The following is a 22855-nucleotide window of genomic DNA, read 5'->3' as shown; positions in this document are numbered from 1 at the left end:
CTTGTGCAGCAGATTTGCCTAATGCAATACGTCTTTTGATTTCTTGACTGCTGCTTCCATGAATGTTGATAGTTGATCCAAGAAGAATGAAGTCCTTGACAACTTCAATCTTTTCTCTGTTGATAAGAATGTTGTGTATTGGTCCAGTGGTGAGGATATTTGTTTTTTTTACATTGAGATGCAATCCATACCTATCTTTGATTTTCATCACTAAGATTTTAAGTCCTCTTCACTTTCAGCACGCAAGGTTGTATCAACGGCATATTGCAGGTTGTTGATGAGTCTTCCTCCAATCCTGATGTTACGAGAAGTTGGTAGAATTCTTCCATTTCATCATCACTGGGTTTAGTAGTTGTTGCATAAATTTGGTTAATAATTATATTAACCGCTCTGCCTTGTTAGAACTTTCCTCATTCTAAAGTTTTCCCTGCTTACAAAATCTTTTTCTTTCTATAAGCGTTTCCTTGTCTGAGTCTTGACAAAACTAGACTCCCTCTGCCCATTTCACTGAACAGAAAACTGAGGCCGGGGCTCAGGTCTCTGCACAGAAGGCCCAACCTTATACCACATTGTCTGGGTCCTTTTGCCGGTGCTTAGGGGCCACAGCCAGGTCTCCGTGAGACTCTTCTGGGCGGGAATGGACCTGTGGTGTGAAGGAGGGTGTCTTGGTCTCCAAGTGTGGGCAGGTGGCTCCCAGCCCCCTTTTCCTGGCTGACCCCTCACCTATCTCCCATTTAACCATGGGCCTGTTTCTGCAGCTATGAGATGGAGCAGTTAGACACTTTGGGTGACTTTGGAATATAGCGAGGATATAGTGGGCAGGGAGTTCTGGTGTGGCACTGTGGGTTAATGCACTGGACTGCAAGGTCGGTGGTTCAAGCTCACCAGCCGCTCCTCGGAAACCCTATACAGGGTCTTTATGAGTCAGAACTGACTCAGTGACACCTAACAACAACATAGTGGGCAGATGGCACTACCTGGGTTGGAATCCAGGCTGTGTGGTGTTGGGCAAGTTGTCAGACTCTCTGGGTCTCAGTGTTGTCTGTGTTGTTGTGAGTTGCCATCAAGTCGATGGACTGACCTCACTCACAGAGACTTCCTATGTCAGAAAGGCACCGCACTCCATGGATTCTCAACTGTGACCTTTCAGCAGATTGCCCGGCCTTTCTTCTGAGGTGCTTCTGGGGAAACTGTTTGTGCAACCCAGAGGTCCCTCCTCATCTGTGAGTAGGGATAAACAAAGAATGTATGCCGGAGGACTTGGGGGCAGTTGGGTGAACTGAAGGCCCTGGATGTCACCACCAGTGAAGGCTCAGAGCTGCTTACTGAGAGGTTGTGGTTTCAAGACACCCAGAGGTGTCTCGGAGCAAAGCCCAGACAATCTAGTTCCAAAAAAATCAGCCGTTGGAAAAATGAACCTACCGAGCACAGTTCTTAAGGGGGTGCCCTGGGTAGGGGCTGACTCTAAGGCAAAGGGTTGATGTGAACTAGAAGGTATCCGTTCCCGGCTCTATTCTGGGGATAGTGTGTCTGGGTAGGGGTGGGGTAAGGCTGACCGTCAGCAGAGTCCAGAGCTTGTCCACCTTCAGAAGACTCCGGAACCTACTCCGAAGCGGGGTCCTGGGGGTCCCCAGCAGGCCCGGGGTCGAGCCGGAGCCCTCTTCTCTCTCCTTGCCATCTGCCGGGGCCTCTGACTGGGCCGCCCAGAGCTCATCTTCCCCACTCAACACCCGGGGCCTCTCGGCCAGCACCTGGAAGCCAAGGGCCGTGGTGACAACGGGTACGTGGGGCAGGGCCTGACCGGAGGGACGCAGGCCCCTCACCTGGTTCTGAGGCCTGGGCTGCCTGTGGCCAGGAAGCTGGAAGGGTGGGATGCAAGCTGGGGTCAGTGGGCTGCCTCTCGAGGGCATGGTGTCTGGCAGAAGACCTGGCTGGGTTGACACGTTATCCTGGGGCTGGGGGGAGGGGGTGGCGGTTGCTGAGGAGGAGGCTGGGGATCTGGAGGATCCAGTGTCTCAGGCCTGTGGTGGCCTCATTTCTCAGTCTCCGCCTCGACCCGTCTCCTCTATCTCTGAGTCTCCTACCATTTCCACACTTCTGTCTGTCTCAGACCCATTTCTTGTAAAATATCATAACTCAGAAACCAGATTCAATCCACTGCCCTCCAGTTGGCTCTGATTGATTGCTAAAGGCTTCACAGGACAGTTGGAGAGAGAGAGAGGCACGGAAGCTTCCACGCCTTTCTCTACACATGCACAGAAAACCAGTGCTTCCAAAATGAAGGTTCTAAGTACGTGGTGTTATATTGTGTCTGTGTGTTCAAGGGGGCAGCAATGGTCAGAGGGAGAAGCCTCATCTTCATGATGGACACGGTTCGATTCCCATTCAGTGTAGCTCAGGGGAGCCACGAGCTGTGTGTCAGTGGAGGCGAGGTAGAAAGGTCTGGCAACGTATTTCTGAAAACCAGCCCATGTAAACGCTATAGCGTATAGGAATTGCAGCCCATCACAGAGGGTGGAAAGAGAGCGAGGACAGAGAGCAGTGAGAACTTGCTCGACTGCTTACTGAAAAGTGGGCGGTGCGTTCACCCAGAGGTACCTTGGAAGAAATGCCTGGTGATCTACTTTACAAAAAAAATAAAAAATAAAAAACATCAGTCAATTAAAAGCTTGTGAGGCACAGTTCTACTCTGACACACTTGAGGGCATCAACTGGACCAGAAGACTCATGGCTAGTGGCAAATCTTTTAATGGTGGGGATGGAGGTCCTGGGGACAAGCTTCCCTTCAAGGAGCAAGGCGGCCCAGCAAGCCAGACTCCTTCCCGCGTGGCCCCTGAGTTCGAGTTCTCTGGGCGGTCTCACAAGATCTAATCAGTCATGAGGCCCTAATGCTTGCTCTCACTGGGGGTCAAGGCCTCACATGAGGCAGGTAGGGTGTGCCATTTGAACACAGCATGGATTTGGGGGCTGGGGGGCTGGGTTTTCAGTCCCTCCTGCTCTGTGTCCAGGTCCCTCAATTTGTCCTGGGGGACGTGCTGCACTTTGTGGTTTCCTCGCTGGCCCCAGTGAGGATCTCTTCCTCTCCTGGCTGCTGGTGGCTCAGTTTGGGGGCAGGGCAGGCCAGATGGGAGGAAGTTGAGCAGGGAGGTAGAGCAGGCTGTGGAGACTGATACCTAATCCCCCTTATTCCACAGGGATAATGCCACCGGCCCTAGTAAAGCCAGCTCCCTGCCTTCTGGTCTACAGGCCCAGATCCCCATAAGCCCAGGAGTGGTGTCAGATTTCGGGTGTGAGGCCTAGGACCCCAGAGTTCTGCTGATGGTGCCTTGCATGTTCTCTGCCTCCTGTCCCATCCCCAGTGTCCCACACCCTCCCTGTGGTTGGATATAGATCCAGAGGGTTTCTTTCTCCCAAGGCACCAAGAGGTGAACTCAAACCACCAATCTTTTAGTGACCAGCTGAGCGTGTTCACATTTGCCCCCCTCGCTCCAGGCCTCCCTCCCCCACAGGCTGACATCTGCTGAGCATCTGCAGCCACAGCCCACACGAAGAGCCCCTCCCAGCCTTGCTGTGTGATTCAGGCCAAGTGTTCTAACCTCTCTGAGGCCCAGTTCCTTCTCCAGGGCTGGGCAGTGGCTACAGGTGTGTGTGGGGAAGAGCACACATTGAGAAGGGAATGTGAGGGCAGTTCAGGTGGACCATGCAGGACGCCCTGGACAACATACAGTGAGTGTGCGCCCCTGACCCCTACCTGCCCTGCTTTTGGTGTAGCTGCTGGGGAGTTGGTCCTGACTCAGGACTAGTGCTGGACTGCAAACCACAGGGCAGAGGTTCAAACCCACCAGCCGCTGCTCGGAAACACTATACAGTGTTGCCGTGAGTCAGAACCGACTCTAAGGCAGTTAATGACAGAACGACCCCATGCCCCATGGAACAAACCCCACCCAGACCTGTGCCACTTCTGTGACAGGCTACAAACCAGACCACCGGGATCCAGTGGGTCTTCACTGGCCAAACTCTGCAAGACTTCTTCCTGGATTCTGTGGTTCCCCCTTGCCCCCTTCCTGGTTAGCTCATTAGCCCCTGGCTTGGTCCCAGAATTCTTGTGTCCTGCATTACTCAGCCTTCCTGGGTGTTGTTGTTATGTGCTGTGGAGTCGGTTTCCGTGACCCTGTATAGGGTTTCCGAGGCTGCAAATCTTTACAGAAGCAGAAAACTTTCTTTCTCCGACAGAGCAGCTGGTAGTTTCAAATAGGGTGCCTGCCCCCGGTGGGGGTAGGGGTGGCAGAGACTTCTACCATGCACTTGAAACTCAGGAAAATTGGGTGTTGGGGCCAGAAAAAGCCAGTTTTTTTTAAGACGAGGCATTTAGGATACCACCCACAGAATTTTGCTATTCTGCTGTGGTGTGTGTTGCTGTGAGGCTGGGGAGCTATACTATCAGTATTTCCCCTCATGGTGGATGGATTTCAGTGAAGCTTTCAGACTAAGACCAGGAAGAAAGGCCTGGTGATTGACTTCTGACGGTCAGCCAATGAAAGCACTATGGCCCCCAGGTCACAACAGAACAGTGTGGTGGAGTGCAGGACAATGAGCCCCCGGGGCTGAAAGGCTCCGAAGACACAGCTGCCAGGATCAGGAAGGGGTGCAGATGGGTGGGCCAGCCTGTCATCCTGCGGTGCGTGGGGTGACCACGTGATAGACTCATGCTCACTGGCTGAGGGCAGGAACAGGGGGCTTTGGGGAGAGTAGCAGGGGGCCTTGGTTTTAGAAGGTCCTCAAGAGAGCTTGCATGAGGAGGGGTACTGAGGGGCAGAGCTGAGCCAGCCTTCTGTCCCAGTCCCTGGTCTTGCGGGGGCTTCTGGGACAGAGGCCAGCCTGGAATACAGGGGTCTGCAGCTGCCCACAGCACTGTCGGTCCCCCACTGGACCCTGCCTGCACTCACTGACCCAACAAACCAAATGCAGTCCCGGGACCCAGGCCCCCCGTGACATGAGGTTTGCAGTTTTATTAAGAAAACAAAAACTGAAGCTATACAAAAAGAAACGTTCTGTCGGGTGGGCTGTGTTGCCTGGGGCTCGGCCCGCTACACGTCCTGCTGCTGGATGAAGGGGTTGGGGATGGCCTCCATGCCGTCCTGCGGGCAGATGAGGACCACCGACGTGCCCCGGCACACCACTAGGCCCAGCTGCCTCGTGTCCTCCGTGAGCTTGTACTGGTCGTCGGGGTCTGTGGGGACAAGAAGGGTGCTTTAGAGGCTAGATCATGTCCCCCAACCCTTCACCTGTGGACGGGACCCTGTTTAGGAACAGGCTCTTATTCTGCTGTCCGGGAAGCCTCAGGGGAGGAGGCTGGGGCCTCGTCCTAAGCCCACCAGAGGTACAGAGAGAGCAGAAGCTGAAGAGCCCTCAGAGTGCTCTGGTGGCACAGTGGTTACATTTGAGGTTGTTCATCAAAAGGTTGGTGGTTCAAATCCACCCATGGCTCCCCAGGAAAAAGACCTCATGATTTGGTCTCACAAGATGACAGCCTTGTTGTTGTTGTTAGGTGTCATCGAGTCTGTACCGACCCTGCACAAAACAGAACGAAGTACTGCCCGGTCCTGGGCCAACCTCACAGTCATTGCACGTTTGAGCCCACTGATGCTGCCACTGTGCTAACCTATCGAATTGGGGGTCTTCTCTGACCCTCCTCCTTACCAAACATGATATCCTTCTCCAGCGACTGGTCCCTCCTGACAATATGTCCGAAGTATCAGAGACAAACTTTGGCCATCCTGACCTCCAAGGAAAGAGCACTCTGGCTGCACTTCTTCCAACACAGATCTATTGGTTCTTTTGGGAGCCCATGGCACTTTCAATATTCTCCTCCAACACCATAACTTAAAGGCATCAATTCTTCTACGGTCTTCCTTATTCACTGTCCAGCTTTCACATGTATATGAAGTTACTGAGAACACCACGGCTTGGGTCAGGTGCGCCTTCGTCCTCAAGCTGACACCTTAGAGGTCTTGTGCAGCAGATGTGCCTAATGCAATACGCCGTTTGATTTCCTGACTGCTGCTTTCATGAGTGTTGACGGTTGATCTGAGCAAAATGAAGTCTTTTATAATTTCAGTACTTTCTCCATTTATATGGATGCTGTTTATTGGTCCAGTGGTGGACTTTTGTTTTCTTTACATTGAGATACAACCTATATCAAAGGCTGTGGTCTTTGATCTTCATCAGTATTTTAAGTCCTCTTTGCTTTCAGCAAGCAAGGTTGTAATCATCTGCTTATCGCAGATTGTTAATGAGTCTTCCTTCAATCCTGATGCTGCATTTTTCTTCATAGAATCCAGCCTCTTGGATTATTTGTTCTACATACTGGTTGAATAAGTATGGCGAAATAACACAACTTTCGGGCACATCTTCCCTAATTTAAAACCATTTGCTGTTTTTGTTAAGTGCTGTTGAGTTGATTCTGACCCACAAAGACCCTGTGATAGGATTTCCAAGGAGGAGGAGACAAGAACTCACTAACTGTCTGAGTCATGGCAGTTCCCGGACACTAAGGCGAGCTGTCCGGTGGCCAAGCTCTGGGAACACTGGGTCACACAACCCCAGCTCAGAGGGGATGTGCCCAGAAGTGAACACCCTTGTAGGTCAGGTGGCCAGCCGAGGGCCTCTCCTCTCGGGACTCCTGTGGACTGTTCGCACTGGAATGAGTGTTCTAGAAACAGCCTGCTAACCGCCTCTGTTCTGGAATGAGGACACGGAGCCCAGAGGGGACAGCCGTACCAGGTCAGAGCTAATTGGGGGCACTGAGCTGACAGAGGGCTCTGGGGTGCAGTCCCACGACAGGCACCCAAAATAAACAAAACTAGGACTCCTAATTTCTCCTGGTTGCCAGAGGTGGCGGAGGTTCCAGAAGAGCTGCTATGAGGTTCAGGGAATGAAAAGTCCACTCTATGGTCCACAGTCCACGCACGGTGCTGGGAGGGGCCTGTTACGGACTGAGCCGGGCCTCAAAAATAGGTCCTGTGCATGTGCTCTTATGAGAAGTTTTGCTCTTATGTTGTTGTTGTGTGTTGTGGAGTTGATTCCCACTCCGAGTGACCCCATGTGACAGAGAGCTGCTCTCTGGGGTATAACAGGAGCAGAGCAGCAGGTGGGATCAAACTGCCAGGCGTTGTTTACGTAACCCACAGCTTGTTCCTCACTGCGGGGTTGATTCCAACTCACAGCGACCGTCTGTGGAGTCCCTTAGACAACGCACTTATGTGAGCAGACGGCCACCCACAAAGATGTCTGGGGGTTCTGAACTGCCCGTGTTTGAGCAGCTGGCAGTCCCTTAACTGTTGCAAGGCCGGGGCTCCCTTGGTTATGTCACTGAGGTCTTCTCGATGTAGGTGTGGCTCGGACCAACCACTTGTGACAATCAGAGATTAGGTCCCCAAAGAAGTGAAGATGGACGTCAAGCAATCAAGCCTCTACAGAGGCTGAACGAGCCAGGGATCTCCCCTGGAGCCCACAGACAGAGCAAGAGTTCAAGCCTTTCCCCAGAGCCAGCCTTCCGGCCTCCTCAGTCCAGTGGCCCCTCGTGGGGTTTCTGTTCCAGTTGCCCCAGGAGGCCCAGGCCAAGCTCTGGTTTGGCCATTGTCAGAGGTGTGGGGACAGTCACTAGGCTCCAGATTTGCCCCCTGCATGGCCGGGAGGATGAGTGTCCACTCTGTCAGCCGCTGTACGTGGCTGGGCCCTGTGCACACGCACCCCAACGCCCCCCGGCAGCCTTCCCGGCGACTGCACATGGCTGCCCTTTAGGGATAAGAAAAGGCGCCTGGTCGGGGAGACCAGATCGAGGGTGGAAGGAAGACAGGAAGCGAGGGGTTGCACAGGGGTAGGTGATCCAGCCCCTCACGTGGCGCCTTTGTAGGCACTTCAAGTTGAATTTTCCTCAACAAAGACAGTCTGTCTTGTCTGGGCCTCACTGTGGTCTCCTGAGGGGCAAGATCCTCCCTCAAGCCAGGGCCTGCTGGTCCAGCTCTCCTAGCGCTGTCTCTGGGTCCCCCGAGTACTGACTGGCCGGGGCAGCCTGCCCCCTGAGGGTGGCTGGGGAAGAAGGAGGTGGGAGAGAAGGATGCAGAAGGGGAGAAGGGGAAGAGGAGCAGAGAGAGGAAAGGAGAGGACAGAGGGGACAGAAGGAGGGGAAGTGGAGACCAGGGGCTACATCAGTGGCAGCAGAGGGTCCTCTAGGAAAGGGATGGCTGCTGGGGACGGGACTGTGTGTGGCAGCAGGAACTGGACAGACAGGGATGGTTCCGTTGTCCCGAATGCGTCCTTCTCTCACTGCCGTCCTAACTCCTCTGGACACATTTTAGAACACAGCAAAGTGTTCCCTTTCAGGTGCCAAGTCAGTGAGCTCCCGGGTTTTACCGGAGCGCCAGGCCTAACGGGGGATGGGACACATCTGTAGCTGCCCAATTTCATTTGGCTTCACCCCAAATGAAGACCCAGGGTCTTGGGGTTTAAATGGAAAGGACAAGGGCCCTGGGTGATGCAGCCAGTTTGCACATGGTTGGGAACTGAAAAGTTGGTGTTTGAACCCACCCAGAGGCACCACAGAAGAACCAGGCCTTCTGTAGAGATCACAGTCAAACCAAACTGTGTGTGTGGCCAAGAGAACACCCCACCACACATACAAACTAACAACCGAGCAAGGTTATGAGGAAAAGGATGAGGCCCGTGCTCACCTCTCAGATATTCGATGGTGCCATCCAGCACAAGGTTGAGGAGAGGGTCGAACCCTTTCAGGATTCCACTGGCTTGTGGAAATGACCGGAAAGAAAGAGGAAACCAGAAGACATGAGTTTGACATTCACTCTGTGGATGACTGTCCTCGGTGCCCAGGGCCAGGATGATTCACACCCCAACAAGACACAGACATGAGGGACCAGCTTTCTGGGGTGAGGGATCTGGGGACAAGGGGGAATTAAAGGAAAGGGTCCTGGGAGAACAGCGACAGCCAGCTCCAGGCAGAACAAGGCAGACTAGGGAGCACCAGCAGAGACAAGTCAGCTGGCCAGGGGTAGTATGGTCCACAAAACTTAAGATCTAGTCCCTGTCTTGCTGGAGAGGTCAGCCCTGCCCCCCGTGTGGACAGCCCCCCGACTGCCCAGGTTTGAGCCTCAACCAGGACCTAGTACGAAGCCCCCTCAGGCCGGCTCGGGCTTCTCCTTTGCAAACCCACTGCCGACGGATCGATTCTGACTCACGGTGAGCCCACGGGGTTGCCGAGATGGTAAATCTTAACGGAAGCAGTTGGCCACATCGCTCTCCCGAGAAGCGGTTGGTGGGTTTGAACTGCAGACCTCTCGGTTAGCAGCCGAGTGCTTAGCCGCGGCACCACCAGGGCTCCTCCCTCCTGTGCCATGATGTGAGCCTCCTCACAGGGTTCAGGCAACAATGTAAGTCAGGCGCTTGCGCACACGGGGATCCCAGCCTATTCTGCTCGCCGGGAGCAAGCAGAAGCTGCCCTCAGAGAACTTCCCATTTCAACGTCAGACTCCGGTGGGGCGCGTTCAGCATCATATGAACGGCTATAAAAGCTACAGACTTGGACACGTGGCCCCAGTTTGCCCTGGCGAGCCGGACACAAGGGGACCTTTCGCTGCATGAGGTGCACTGGCCGGGAACCGAACCCGGGTCTCCTGCATCGGAGAGAATTTTATACCTGGCGGTGGGGATGCTCATGGTAGAGGTCAGCGATGCTGCTCAACACCCTACAGTGGCAGGGCGCAGGCTGTGACTTAGAATCACGTCTGTTCCCCGCTCCGTGCCTCGGTTTTCCCATCTGGAAAATGGGCACGCGAACCTCCCAGTGCCGTCCAGCGGCTCGCGCAGCGCTTAAAGCAGTGCCGACGCAGAGAAACCTGGCGTGCTCTGTAGGGTAAACACTGGACTTCAAACCCCAAGGCTGGCGGTTCGAATCCACCAGCCGCCCCTCGAAAACCCTATACAGGGTCGCTATGAGTCGGGACCGACTCGATGGCTCTTAGCAAGATTTAAGTTCTTTGCGCTTTTGCAGTTCCCGGTTTTACATTATTTAAGGATGGGGCTGGCGGCGGCCGCCTCACCTTCACGGCCTCCCTGAAACTTCACCCGGATCGTCTTGTCTATGTACTTGGACAAGTCCAAGATGCTCTCCTTCTTCTTCTTCTCTTTGTCCTGCGGGGAAAGCAGAGCACGTGAGGTTACGAGCGCAACCCGCCAAACCCGCGCCTCCAGCCCAAGCCTGGTTCCACACTCACCGCCATCTTGCCGCGCTGAGCCGCTGTGCGCAGGCGCTCTGGGCGCGCCGTCTGACGTCACCCGGCGCGCAGCCCCGGGGCGTTGCTGGGAAACATCAGCTGACGGCTGCGGCGGGGACCGGCCGACATGGCGGCTGCTGCTGCGGTGCTGGCGCGGCTCGGGGCGGCCTTGCTGCTCGTCGCGGCCCAGGTGAGGGCTGTGCCGGTTCGGCATCTCGCCGGTGGCCACTCCGGACCCCGCGCCCCTGGGGACCCTCGCGGGACCCCGCCCGGCCGACTGGGAGGCAGCCCCAGGCCCCCCCACTCTCCGGATTGGGGCCCGGAGTGACCTTGCGGGCCCTTCCTTCCCCGGCTCCTCTCCTTTCCCCGCCGCGGCAGTGCCCTCAGCGCTGCGTCACTCCGTCATGGCCTGGGGTGACGTTTGTGGACCCTGTCCTGTGCTCCCTGCGTCCTATATGTGTGTCTCAGGGTCTTCCCCAGAACGCCCCTTCCCCGGTTCTGCGGCCTGGGCCCGGGCGGGAGGAGGGGTCCTGCGCCGCTCCCAACCTCAGTTTCTCTTTATGCGAAATGGGCATGCTGCTGGCCTCCAACCCAAGTAGGGCAGTGGGAAAGGCCTCAGACGGGCCAGCCCTGGGCCCCAAGCCTGGCCACGTTGAGGGGCCGCCGAGAGCCCAGCCCTGGACGGGGGGAACCCTCTACCCCATTTTTCACTCCTTGACCTTGGTTTAGGGAGCCCACCCAAGCCTCCGCTCTCAGTGCCAGGTACTCCTTTGCAAAGGAGAAGAGGCGAGAGTATAGAGTTGTGTGCGGGATGGGACAAGGGCTCAGTTTGTTCATTGATTTGTTGGGTGAGTTCGGGGTCCGGGCAGCGAGCGGCGGATGCTCACGGTCATTAGCGCATCTTTCCCCCAGACCCCCTCTCCCAGGTTACATAGCGGCGCTGGGAGTCGGGCCGCCCACTCTGCTGCTCCTTAACCTTGAGCCCTCCTCTGTGACAGTTCTAACGCTTCCCTTGCCTTGGGGATTCCCAAAGCTCTCCTTGTGACCACTCTCGCCCCCGACACCCCTGTACCTGCTTTCAATACAGTGGGAGCCACCTTTCCTCAAAGTGTGTCAGATCTTGTCCCTTCCAAATGAGTGCCTTCGAGTGGCTTCCCCTAGCGTTTAGAAAAATCCACTCCCTCCTTCCTTCTCGGCTCTCCTAGACCGGATCAAGGTTTATTGGTGGCATTCTGTTCTTTGCTTGCCCTCCTCCCCTCCTGTCCTGGCCATTCTGGTCTCCACTTGCCTGTCCTTCCCTACCACAAGTCCTCTAGGGCTCCCCTCTCCCACCCCCTTCACTGCCCCCGCCATGGCACTGACCATGGGAGCCTAGGTCCCTGTCTTCCTCCGTCACCAGTGTGTGGAGCAGTGTGAGCTCTCAGGAGGTTTGCAGTGAGATTCTGAAAGTAAGAGATTGTGGGCATGCTGAGGGGTGAGGGGGTAAGACTGGTGAACTGGCTCATCAGAAGCAGTGTTACCCCAGGAGTATTTTGAAGACTGAATAGGAGTTTGCAAGGTCAAGAAGGGTGTTGTAGGCAGTGGGAGGAGCCTGAGCTAGGCCAGGTGGCACAAGAACTGATTATTTGAAGATTAGTTATGGTGTTGGAGGAGAATATTGAAAGTGCCATGGGCTGCCAAAAGACCCAACAGATTTGTGTTGGAAGAAGTGTAGCCAGAGTGCTCCTTGGAGGCCAGGATGACCAAACTTCATCTCTCATACTTCAGACATATTGTCAGGAGGGACCAGTTGCTGGAGAAGGAGATCATGTTTGGTAAGGTGGAGGGTCAGAGAAAAAGAGGAAGACCCCAGTGAGAAGGATTGGCCAAGTGGCAGCATCGATGGCTCAAGTGTGGCAGCGATAGGAGGTTGGCCCGGGATCAGGCAGTGTTTCGTTCTGCTGTGCATGAGGTCGCTATGGGTCGGTACCGACTCAATGGCACCTAATAACAACAGCATTGTCTCTATGCTGGTGTGTTGCTGGTAGGATAAGCACTGGACTATAAGATCCATTTGAACCACAAGGTCAGCAGTTCAAACCCACCAGTTGCTTCTTGGAAACCCTATACAGGGTCACTCTGAGTCAGAACCCATTTGACATCACTTCATAACAACACTAGGATAAGCACCGGACTGCTAACTGCATGGTTGGTGGCTGAAGTCCACTAGCTGCTCCACAGGAGAGGGGTGAGGCTTTCTGTGCTTACACAGATTGAAAAAGCCTCAAACCCTGTCCAGGTGTGCAGTGGGTCAGGACTGACCGGAAGGTACTTGATGACAGCAACAAATTTCAGTCTCTGGGACGGTCTAGCGCTTGGAGAGGAGCCCTGTGGCGCAATGGGTTAGGCATTGGGCTACTAACCCAAGGGTCAGTGGCTCAAACCCATCAGCTGTTCCTGTAAAGATCTGCAGTTCAGGAACTCTGTGGAGCGGTTCTACTCTGTCCTATGAGCTCGCTAAGAATGGGGATTGGCAGAGCGGCAGTGGTTTGGTGATTGGAGAACGCTTACACCTAGAAACAGGAGGCCCTTTACCTGGGCCCAGAGGAGGTGGAGGGAGGGACAGGGCCCAGAAGTTGGGGGCAGGGCTTCCCGGAGAGGAGCCTGTCAGCCAGAGTCCACTGAGGGCTGCCGGGACCCATAGTTTGCCCTTTGTCCTGGATGGGCTGAGGTGTTTGGAAGAGTTCGCCCTGAACCCGGTGAGGCGCCTCATGAATGTCACCCTGGTTCTGGGTGGCACCAGGGGAATGTGTGCGTCTGAGTCATGCTGGGTGGAGACTGTCTGGTGACAGTTCCAAATACACAGACCCTCTCCCAGCGGTCCCTGCAGTTACAGGGAAACTTACTGAGTGGGATGTGAAGACTGCCCCTTCACCCCTCCACCATAATGCCTTTTCCCTACCATCCTTGGGCCCTGAGGATTTCACCAACTCCCAGAATGCTTCAGGGTTTCTTGGCAGGAGCAGCCCCTAGTGGGGCAAAGGGCGATTGCTGGGCTGCTCACTAATGTTGAAGGTTCGAGTCCACCCAGAGGCACCACAGAAGACAGGCCTGGTCAGGAGTTTTCTGGACTTCTTGAAGGAAGGCTGCTGCCCCGTCACTCCCATGTGACGCCCACTGCTTTCGTGACGTGCCAGTTCTGTAGTCTCCCTTGACCCCCCTGGGTGTGCTGGCTGGTTGTGAAATGTTAGGAGGTTGTCACCTCGTCTTGGGGTCTGGTCCAGATGTGACCACACCAGAGCTCAGGATACACCTAAACCCTGTGTCCTCGTGAAGGAGACGCGCTGCCTTCTCTGGTGTTTGATAGAAGCGGGCCATCCCTGTTGAAGCAGATTTGGGGGACAACCGCCCATGGACATCCTGGGAGGGGCCCAGAGCCTGGCTGGCCGCTGGGCTGAAGAGAGGGTGGATGCACAACAGGGATGTCTTGCCTCGGTCACTCCAGACCCCGTCTTAGGTCCTATGAGGTGAAGCTCCTCCGTTGGCACCAGAGAGGCTGGCCCTGACCATGTGTCATCAGGGCAGAGGGCCCCCAGGGATGCTGCCCTGCCTGAAACGGTGTCTGCCACCTGGCTTCTGTCCTGGGGCTGCCTCAGGCCCCTTGTCCCAACTCACCTGGACCCTGATGTTAGGTGCCAGGGAGCCATGGGGAAAGGGGGAATCTCCATGGACACTTGACTGGTGCCAGAGCGTGGGGCTGTTGGCATGACCAGACAGCTGCCATCACCCGCCAGGACCCAAGCCAACTGCCCCCCAGGTTCTGCCAAGTTCAGGAAGCTCCTAGTCATACAGCACCCTGTAAGAGCCGCCGGCTGTCTCGGCCCTGTGACCCCAGAGGGCCCTGGGAGGCGGGGTAGGGGCCCAGACTTACCCCAGACGTGAGAGCCAGCAAGGCAACCATGGAGACAGACACGTCTCCTGCCCACACCCCACATCCTCCTGAGCCCGCTGCCCCATCCCGCAGGTGGTCTGTGAGTACGGGATGGTTCATGTGGTTTCTGCCTCGGGTGGCCCCCACGGCCGAGACTACTGCATCCTCTACAACCCACAGTGGGCTCGCCTGCCGCACGACCTCAGCAAGGCGGTGAGGATCCTGTGCAGTGAGCCCCCAGGGGTTTCATCCAGGGAGGGCCAGTCCTCAGGGTGGGGGAATGGCCCACAAGGCAGCAACAAGTCCGAGTGGCGGCCATTGGGGGCCCCCCGAGAACCAGGCAGGCTTCCTGGGGTGGGCAGACAGCTCCAGCCCTCACCTGGCCCAGCGCAGCCCTCAGGGTCCAGGTAGCAACAGTTGATTGATGGGTGGGTGGGGTCTACTTGGCCTGCTCACTGCGGCGGGTGGTGCCCAGATGGCCTGCCCTCATGACCTCCACCCTGTCCCCAGCCCCTGCTGCAGCTAAAGGACTGGTCAGCCTCGGTGTTGTGCTCACCCGCTGACCTCCCCACCGGGGGCTTTGGCAACCAGATCCCGTTGGTGGCGAGGGGCAATTGCACCTTCTACGAGAAAGTGCGGCTGGCCCAGGGCAGCGGGGCGCGGGGGCTGCTGGTCGTCAGCCGAGAGAAGCTGGTAGGTGTGGCTGGGGGTGGGGGGCCTTCGGACTCTGTGTGGCCCTGGTGTGCTTTGGGAGCAGGTGTCTGAGGGGGCCCATATCTGTGAGACAGCCCTGGGCTGGGGTAGGAGGAGAGGTCCACAGTGAGGTGGGTCTCTTAAGGGAAATGCCTCATGAGTGACGTCAGCTCGGCCACATTCTCCCAGAGCTGTCTCTAAGGGTCTAAGAGAGGAGCTCCCCATGGAGGGATTCTCCTTCCCACCCTACCCTGGGGTCTCCCTCGTCTTGGCCTCCAGGTACCCCCCGGAGGCAATAAGACACAGTACGATGAGATTGGTATCCCTGTGGCCCTGCTCAGTCACCGGGACGTTCTGGACATCTTCAAGGTGGGCCTGCTGCCTCCCCCACCCCATGCTCCCCCATGTAGACAAGACACAGCCCTCTAGAATCAGATGTGGGCTATGTAAATGGGGGCTCTTTTCTCCTGCCCATGTTCCTGTGGGGACTTTTCTTTGGGATTGGGGTGTCACGGGAGTGGGGTGGGAGTGTGGTGGGCAAGGGGACAGACTTGGGACCCTGGTGCTGACATGGGCATCTTCTCTGAGGCAGCGTTTTGGCCGAGCGGTGAAGGCTGCGCTGTACGCACCCAACGAGCCTGTGCTGGACTACAACATGGTCATCATCTTCATCATGGCCGTGGGCACTGTGGCCATCGGGGGGTACTGGGCTGGGAGCCGTGACGTGAGGAAGTGAGTGTCCCCCACAGGCCAGCTGTGTGTGCTTGTCGGGGGTGGGGGCATGTGGTCTGAATGTTCTGTGTGAGCGGGGCTGTGCCAGGACCCGCCTCTGGAGTGAGGCACTGCTCTCTGGTGCCGTGGTACGCATGTATGTCTGAACGTCCCAGGGCTGCGGGGAGAGGTAGCTGAGAGCCCCACCTGTTCCAGAAGGAGCATGAAGCACAAGCGGGACGACGGCCCCGAGAAGCAGGACGACGAGGCGGTGGACGTGACGCCTGTCATGATCTGCGTCTTCGTGGTCATGTGCTGCTCCATGTTGGTGCTGCTTTACTGCTTCTACGACCACCTCGGTGCGCACTCCGGACCCCCGCCGGCCGGCAGCCACGCTGAGCTAGCCTAGGACCCGACCCGGGGCCCCACCCGACCTAGAACACCAGCCGGACCCAGGATCGCACCCTGATCTGACCTGAAGTAGGGCCCCGCCTTTCTGGAAGGGGCTGCTCTCCGGTTTCTGTAAGCTCCTCAGTGTCCATGCCCCCACCCAGACATCCTCATCCCACCTAGAGGACCCAGGCTTTCCGCCTCAGTGACAGGGTAGTAATGCAGCCTTGTCCCAGTGACCACCACCACAAGGGCCCATTCAGACCCTCACCGGCGCTGAGTGCCCGCCCCTCACGGCCGCTCTACCCCCCGCAGTCTATGCCGTCATCGCCATCTTCTGCCTGGCCTCGTCTACTGGCCTCTACAGCTGCCTGGCACCCTTGGTCCGGAGGCTGCCCTTTGGCCGATGCCGGTGAGCTGGGCATTGGGGGCCCCTGGGAATGGTTCAGGCCATATTAGGGTGACTGCACGGGGAGCTGGTGGGTGATGGGGAGGCAGGGTGGGGAACCTCATGCCCGCTCCTGCCCGCAGGGTCCCCGACAACAGCCTGCCCTACTTCCATAAGCGCCCGCAGGTCCGCATGCTGCTGCTGGCGCTGCTCTGCATCGCCGTCAGCGTGGTGTGGGGCGTCTTCCGCAACGAGGACCAGTGAGTGCAACCTCGGGCGTGGGCTAGGGCAGCTGTCCTCATGTGCCCCTGCCAGGCCCCCTCGGCCCCCGCTCCTCTCTGTCCGGTGCCAGGAGTGTGATTGGAATCAGATGTGAGATGCCGCCACCTCCCACAGGGCGCCTGGGGCCACGTGGGGGGACACCACCCAAGAGCTGTCTGCCCGCCCCCCTTCCCCACTGTCTGGGAGCCCTTGCCCTGCTGCACCATCTCAGAGCGGTTGGTTGTAGGATGCAGACGCGCCCCTGATGGGGTTCCTCCCTGAGGTCGCTGGCTCTCTGGGCTGTGGGCCATTGGAACTGCTGTGAGTTTCTTGGCAGAGGAACATGGGCACTATCTAGAGATCTTTGTCCACAGAAAGAGCTCGTTCCTCAGGGTGAACCCCAGCCAGGGGCGCGCAGTCAGCGCAGGAGGCTCTCAGTGGCTCTGGCTCCAGCCAGAGGGCAGGGACAGCCCCCCCCCCCCCACCCCGGGGCTTCACAGGTGGGGGGAGGAGGAGGGGTGGGCTTGGCAGCTCCAGAAACCTGCCTGGGCCTCAGCAGTGCGAATGTGTTGGCGGGGCCGAGCTGGACATGTCTATCACGTCAGCATTGCATTCTGCCACCTGCGGCCCGGGGCCTCAAACTCGGCTCCCCTCATCCCCTGTGGGAGCAGACTGTGTGGCTTCTACTGTGTGTGTTGTGTTTGGTGTGAGTGCGTTTGTGTGGTGGTGTGTATTGTGTGTTTGGTGCTCTGCGTGTGCTTGGAGTGTATTGCATGGGTACCTTGTGGTTGTTGGGTGGTTTTGTGTTGCTTATGTGCACATGTGGTGGTGTATTGTGTGTGTATATGGTGTATATATTGTGCTTACAGTGTGTGTTGTGGGTGTTTTGTTGTGTTCTCTGTGCTTGGGATATGCGTATTGTGTGTGCTTGAATGCTGAGTATTGTGGGGTGTGTTTTGTGTGTGTGGAGTCATAGGGTGTATTTGTTGTGGGGTGTGGAGTCTACATGGTGTGTGTTGTAGGTGTGTTTTGTGTGTGGCGTGTATGTTGTGCTGTCTGTGTATTGTGTGTTGTGTTGTATGTGGTTATGTTGTGTGAGGAGTGTATTTGTTGTGTTGTATGTGGTGTTTATGTTGCATGGTGAGTGCTGTGTATATGGGGTGTGTTGTATGTGGCATGTATGTGTAGCGCTGTGTGCTTGGAGTATGTGTTGTGTGTGCGTATGTTGTAGGGTGTTTTGTGTGTGGAGTATATGTTGTGTTGTGCTCTGTGTGTGATTGTGTGTGGTGTCTGTGTTGTATGTTGTGTGGGATGTATATGGGGTGTATTGTGGTATGCTGTGTGTGTGTACTTGGAGTGTGTATTGACTGTGTGCCTGAGTATGTTGAGTATATGTTGTATGGTGTGTTTTAAGTGTGGAGTGCATGTGTCATGTCTGGGTGTGAGCTCCAGCAGCCCCCTCCCCCCAGGTTTATTTTCACAAGGGGCCCAGCCCAGCAGGTGGAAAGCTGAGTCTTAGGGTGAAAACCACTGCCCTGCAGGGGGAGAGTGGTCCCAGTCATGGGCATGTCCACCCCCCATAACATCACAGCGTCACGGACACATGCTCCCATGGCACCTGGTCAAGGGCTGAGGCCCCAAGAAGTAGGGTCATGGCCCGGGTCACACAGGACAAGTGTGGGTTTGAGCCTGTGCCCAGCGCTGACGGGCTTCTGTCCCCCAGGTGGGCCTGGGTCCTGCAGGACGCCCTGGGCATCACCTTCTGTCTCTACATGCTGAAAACCATCCGCCTGCCCACGTTCAAGGTGAGGCTCTGAGGCGGTGCGGCGGAGCAGGGTGGATTTGCCAGCTGGGTGGGCGCAGGACTGGCCAGCTTGGAGCTGGTGTCGGGTGACCATCACGTGATCTCAGTGTGGGTGACACGTGCTCAGCCAGGGTCGGCCTGCAGGCTAGATGCCTAGGGTCCCCTGCCTAGACTGAGGGGAAGGGGTGGGTACGCAGGCGCAGAGACGTACGCAGCCCTGGAGCCGTGAGTGGGCGTGTCCCGCTCATCTCAGAAACCTCCCAAACCACAGACGGCAACCCTTCATCCCATGACCCCACGTCCACAGGCCAGGGGCTCCTCCCTGCTCACTGCACGCCCCCTGCATCCCTCAGAACCAGCCTGTGTGCCGGAAGTTTCTGCCATGAGCTTTGGCTCTGGCTTATAAAGTTTCATCCAGACCTGTGAAGTCTGTTAAGGAGAGGGAAGAGGCAGTGGGGGCCCCGGGTACCCCCTGACACGCGTCTCTGGCCCCCAGGCCTGCACACTACTGCTTTTGGTGTTGTTCATCTATGACGTCTTTTTCGTCTTCATCACACCCTTCCTGACCAAGGTAGGGCCCCCAGCCTCTTCTGCCCCACCCCCCCGTGGAACCCGCCCCCCCTGAAACAGGTCCTTGTCTCTAGAGTGGGAATAGCATCATGGTGGAGGTAGCTACAGGTCCTGCAGACTCGGCCACCCACGAGAAGGTGGGTGTCAGCCTGGGCCAGAGCGGGGATGGGGTCTGCATCCAGGGTGGTCCTGGGCTCTTAAGACATCCCTGTCCCCGCAGCTGCCCATGGTCCTGAAGGTGCCCAGACTGAACACGTCCCCACTGGCCCTGTGTGACCGGCCCTTCTCCCTCCTGGGCTTCGGGGACATCTTGGTGCCAGGTATGAGGTGATGCCCGTGATGCCCTTGATGCCCACCAGGGGCCTCTCTTCCTGGATGGACTCCGAGTAGGGTGCGTGCACCAATGAGATTACAGAGCTGAGTTGGGGGGACAGGCTGGGGGCAGCTGCAGGGGGCCCATTGCCCCACCGTCCATGCCTCCATGCACTATGAATGGCCTGGTCAGCCCTGGTGCTAGTGGTCCCCTGAGAGGTAGCTGGCACTTGGTGGTCGGTCCCAACCTTCCCCTGTGTCCCCAGGCCCTGGACTCAGGGCAGCAGGTGTCCCCTCCGCAGACACCGTTCAGCTCGCACCGTCTCCCCACAGGGCTGCTGGTAGCCTACTGCCACAGGTTCGACATCCAGGTCCAGTCTTCCCGCGTCTATTTCGTGGCCTGCACCGTCGGTACGTACTCCCCTGCAGCCGGAGTCGGGGAGCCGGCTCGTCCCACGGCCCTTCCTTACCGCCATCCTTTTCCTGCCTCCCCAACTGCCTTTTAGGGCTCCTTTATTCTGCTCCTCCCCGCTTGGGTTTGTCCACAAAGGACCACTTCTGTGAAGATGTGTTGTTTTCAACCCTTCAAACCAGTTTGGTCAGATGCCAGCCTGGCCAGCTCTGTCTCATGTGTGTCCACACCTCACACATGTCTGCATACGTGTACACGCATCACATGCGCACACACCCACACGTGCACACATGTGTCCTCTGCAGAAGGACCAGGCTGTCAGGAGCCCACACCCCAGCCTTCCTGCTCCCCAGTGAGATGGGTGCAGAGGTTACAGACCTGCCTCGCCAACCCCAGTGGTGGGGCGTCAGGAGGACGGGCCAGGCCGACATTCAGGGTGTTTGTGGTCACTGCAGGCCCTCATATGGTCCTCAGGGTGCGAGCATGGGCCTGCTTGTTTCTCCTGGCCTTTGTCAGCGCTGTCTCCCTTAGAAACATGGTTGGTGTCGTGTACCGCCAAGGCCGCTCCGACTCGTCTCCACCCGTGTGATACTAGAAACGTTCCATAGGCTTTCCCAGGCTGTCAGCTTTACAGGACCAGATCGGCAGGCCTTTCCCCCCTGAGCTGCTGCTGGGTCTGAACCGCCGACCTTCAGGTTGGCAGCCTTAAGCGTTGTGTCACCAGGGCCCTGAGAAAACAGCCCCACACCCCAGTGCTGGCTCATCTTTCCTGTGAGCTGTGGCTGGTAAGGCCCAGAGCACCCGTTCCCAGTGGAGACAGAACGTTCCGGATCCGTCCTGTGAGTTTTATCATGGAGGTCTTTTTCAGGGAGCGGATCCCTTTATTCTTCTCTGTCTTGCTTACATTGAGGTATTTTTTTAGGAGTTCCCAAAAATGCGAAATGCAAACCCACCCGTATTGAGTCTTTCTGACCCCTGGTGACCCTGTGCAGTGTTTCTGAGACTCGGCCTTTCTGGCCTCCCCTAGCTAGTTAAAATGGGTGAGTACCATGTGTGTAGCAATATTTGGAGACCAGACACCGCGTGTATTGTAAGGGCCCCAGTAATAGGGAGGGGCGCTCCTTTCCCTAGATACCCTTCCGGCAAAAGGGTTTTCTGTTTTCCCCCTTGTAAGTTTTTATTTTGTTAACTCTTAAGTCTACAGCAGCACTTTAAGCTCACAGGGTTCCCAGACCCACAACCCTGCCCTGGACTCCTCGGTGCTCCCCACCCCCATACGCCCCTTGTCTTCTGTGATAGGTGGGAGGCCCATGTGGCACAGTAAAGTGCTCCACCAGTAGCCACACGGTTGGGAGTTCAAGCCCATGCAGAGGCATCTTGGAAGAAAGGCCTGGTGATCTGCTTCTGAAACAGTCACTGAAAACTCCATGGATCAGTTCTATTGACCTATGAGGGAGCTTTAAAAAAATCCGTGAAAAAACACAATGAAAAGATGGATGGTGTCTTTCCAGGAATTTTTAAGAGGCCTCCCGCATCCATGGGGTTACCAGGAGTCAGGGTCAGGGACAGTCAGGCACACTTACAGGTCACCATCTGGTTGAGGGTGAAGTTGGAGAGCGAGCCCTTTGCCCCTCCGGTCTCCCCTGCGTCTTTCCTGAGAACAGGGGCTCCTGTCAGCGCAGCCCAGTGAGCAAGGATGCGGTATTCCACAGAACTGTGCATGGCTTCCTTCTTTTTGCCTGCACACACTCCGGCTGCTCCCAACGCCTGCAGGCCTCTTCTCCAAGCGAGCCCCCCTCTCGTCGCATCCTCCCCCCACCCATCTGTCGCCGATCTCACCCCGGGTGATGTCCCGCTCTCCACAGCCTATGGCATCGGCCTCCTGGTGACCTTCGTGGCCTTAGCCCTGATGCAGCGTGGCCAGCCGGCTCTGCTTTACCTGGTGCCCTGCACGCTGGTGACGAGCTGCGCCGTGGCCATCTGGCGCCGGGAGCTGGCCATGTTCTGGACAGGCAGCGGCTTTGCGGTGAATACCGGTTTGCTATGACTGTCTGGGAGACATACTAGCCCAATAAGCCTTAACTCGAGTTCCAGTTGAGTACCCCTCCCTGAGTGTGACTCAGTCCTGTACTGCTACGTCCTACCCTCCACGTCTGCCTGGGGCTGTGGGGTCGGCCTGCCGCCTGTCTCAGTGCCCTGATGGGTCCCGAGCACAGTAACACCCCGCACACACCCCAGCTTCCAGCCTGGGCTCCCCTGGGGAGGCAATGCCCCACATAGAGGTTGGGGCTGATACTCATCATGCGTCTTGGAGGGTCGGGGGGTGGGGGGTATGCGCGTGGGGAGGGCTGAGGCGTGGAGCAGCTGGAAGGGGCTGGATACAAGCTGGCAGCCGCCCTTAAAACCCTGGCCGAGCTGTCAGTGGGAACTGGGGAGGGGGGGCTCGACACTAGGCATTGCGAGCCCACACGACAAGTGCGGTGTTGCTGTGCTCAGCTTTGTGGGAGCCGCTAGCCTGTCCGCCCTGGTGTCTGGAAAGTTCCCCACCTTCCCGCCCCCTCTCCCCCAACCTTCCTCAAAGGGTCTCTGTTCCGGCCGGGTGTGTTCTGGAAGGTTCAGGAGCCGCCAGGGAGGGGAGCAGGCCAGTCCTGTACTAGGGAAGAGCCTCCGGGCTTTCTGACAAAGGGTCTTCCATGTCCAACCACTGACACTCAGCAGCCACCAGGGGGCTGGAGCCAATGATGGGGTGGGGGTGGGGGTGGGGAGGCAGAGGAAGGGCCCTTCCCACCCCTCCGGAACTGGGCCCTCTGAGGACAATACCCTAGTTCTATCAGTGTCTGTCCTGGTTGTCCCGCCTCTGTGTCCCCCAACCCCGCTAACCCCTGCTTCTCCAGGTCTCACCCCCTCCTCTGTCTCACCCCCTCCTGTCCGTCACACCCCTTCCTCTCTGTCTCACTCCCCTTCCGTTTCACCCCCTCCCCTGTCTCACCCTCTCCTCTGTCTCACCCCTTCCTCTCTGTCACCCCCTCCTCAGTCTCACCCCCTCCTCTCCGTCACCCCCTTCTCTGTCTCATCCCCTCCTCTCCGTCACCCCCTCCTCTGTCTCACCCCCTCC

General features: G+C 57.1%; 2 protein-coding genes across 2 annotated transcripts; one reads left to right on the top strand and one right to left on the bottom strand.

Annotated features, from left to right (window-relative positions):
• Positions 1 to 5080: 5080 nt before the first annotated feature.
• LSM7 (LSM7 homolog, U6 small nuclear RNA associated (S. cerevisiae)) lies at positions 5081 to 10318 on the bottom strand. Its single transcript, XM_006868969.1, has 4 exons — positions 10290 to 10318; positions 10116 to 10206; positions 8733 to 8804; positions 5081 to 5230 (listed from the first exon to the last, which is right to left on the bottom strand). Exons 1-4 carry the CDS (start codon positions 10293 to 10295, stop codon positions 5088 to 5090), a joined length of 312 nt encoding a protein of 103 aa, XP_006869031.1. The 5' UTR covers positions 10296 to 10318; the 3' UTR covers positions 5081 to 5087.
• A 13-nt stretch (positions 10319 to 10331) lies between these two features.
• SPPL2B (signal peptide peptidase like 2B) lies at positions 10332 to 21787 on the top strand. Its single transcript, XM_006868970.1, has 14 exons — positions 10332 to 10479; positions 14293 to 14412; positions 14710 to 14892; positions 15172 to 15261; positions 15485 to 15624; positions 15820 to 15962; positions 16309 to 16405; positions 16525 to 16641; positions 18366 to 18447; positions 18943 to 19017; positions 19091 to 19153; positions 19237 to 19336; positions 19662 to 19739; positions 21606 to 21787. The coding sequence occupies exons 1-14, from the start codon at positions 10417 to 10419 to the stop codon at positions 21785 to 21787; spliced, it is 1533 nt and encodes a 510-aa protein (XP_006869032.1). The 5' UTR covers positions 10332 to 10416.
• The last annotated feature ends 1068 nt before the right edge of the window (positions 21788 to 22855 follow it).

Source organism: Chrysochloris asiatica, unplaced genomic scaffold (assembly GCF_000296735.1).
Source record: "Chrysochloris asiatica unplaced genomic scaffold, ChrAsi1.0 scaffold00125, whole genome shotgun sequence".
NCBI lineage: Eukaryota > Metazoa > Chordata > Mammalia > Afrosoricida > Chrysochloridae > Chrysochloris > Chrysochloris asiatica.
This window is presented reverse-complemented; position numbering and strand designations above follow the sequence as displayed.

Coding starts and splice junctions, on each gene's coding strand:
- LSM7 (XM_006868969.1), bottom strand. Junction 8,805..10,115: donor GTTTCAGGGAGGCCGTGAAG/GTGAGGCGGCCG, acceptor CATTTCCACAAG/CCAGTGGAATCCTGAAAGGG. Junction 5,231..8,732: donor CACCATCGAATATCTGAGAG/GTGAGCACGGGC, acceptor TTGTCCCCACAG/ACCCCGACGACCAGTACAAG.
- SPPL2B (XM_006868970.1), top strand. CDS start 10,417: ATGGCGGCTGCTGCTGCGGTGCTGGCGCGGCTCGGGGCGGCCTTGCTG. Junction 14,893..15,171: donor TCGTCAGCCGAGAGAAGCTG/GTAGGTGTGGCT, acceptor CTTGGCCTCCAG/GTACCCCCCGGAGGCAATAA. Junction 18,448..18,942: donor TCCGCCTGCCCACGTTCAAG/GTGAGGCTCTGA, acceptor TCTGGCCCCCAG/GCCTGCACACTACTGCTTTT.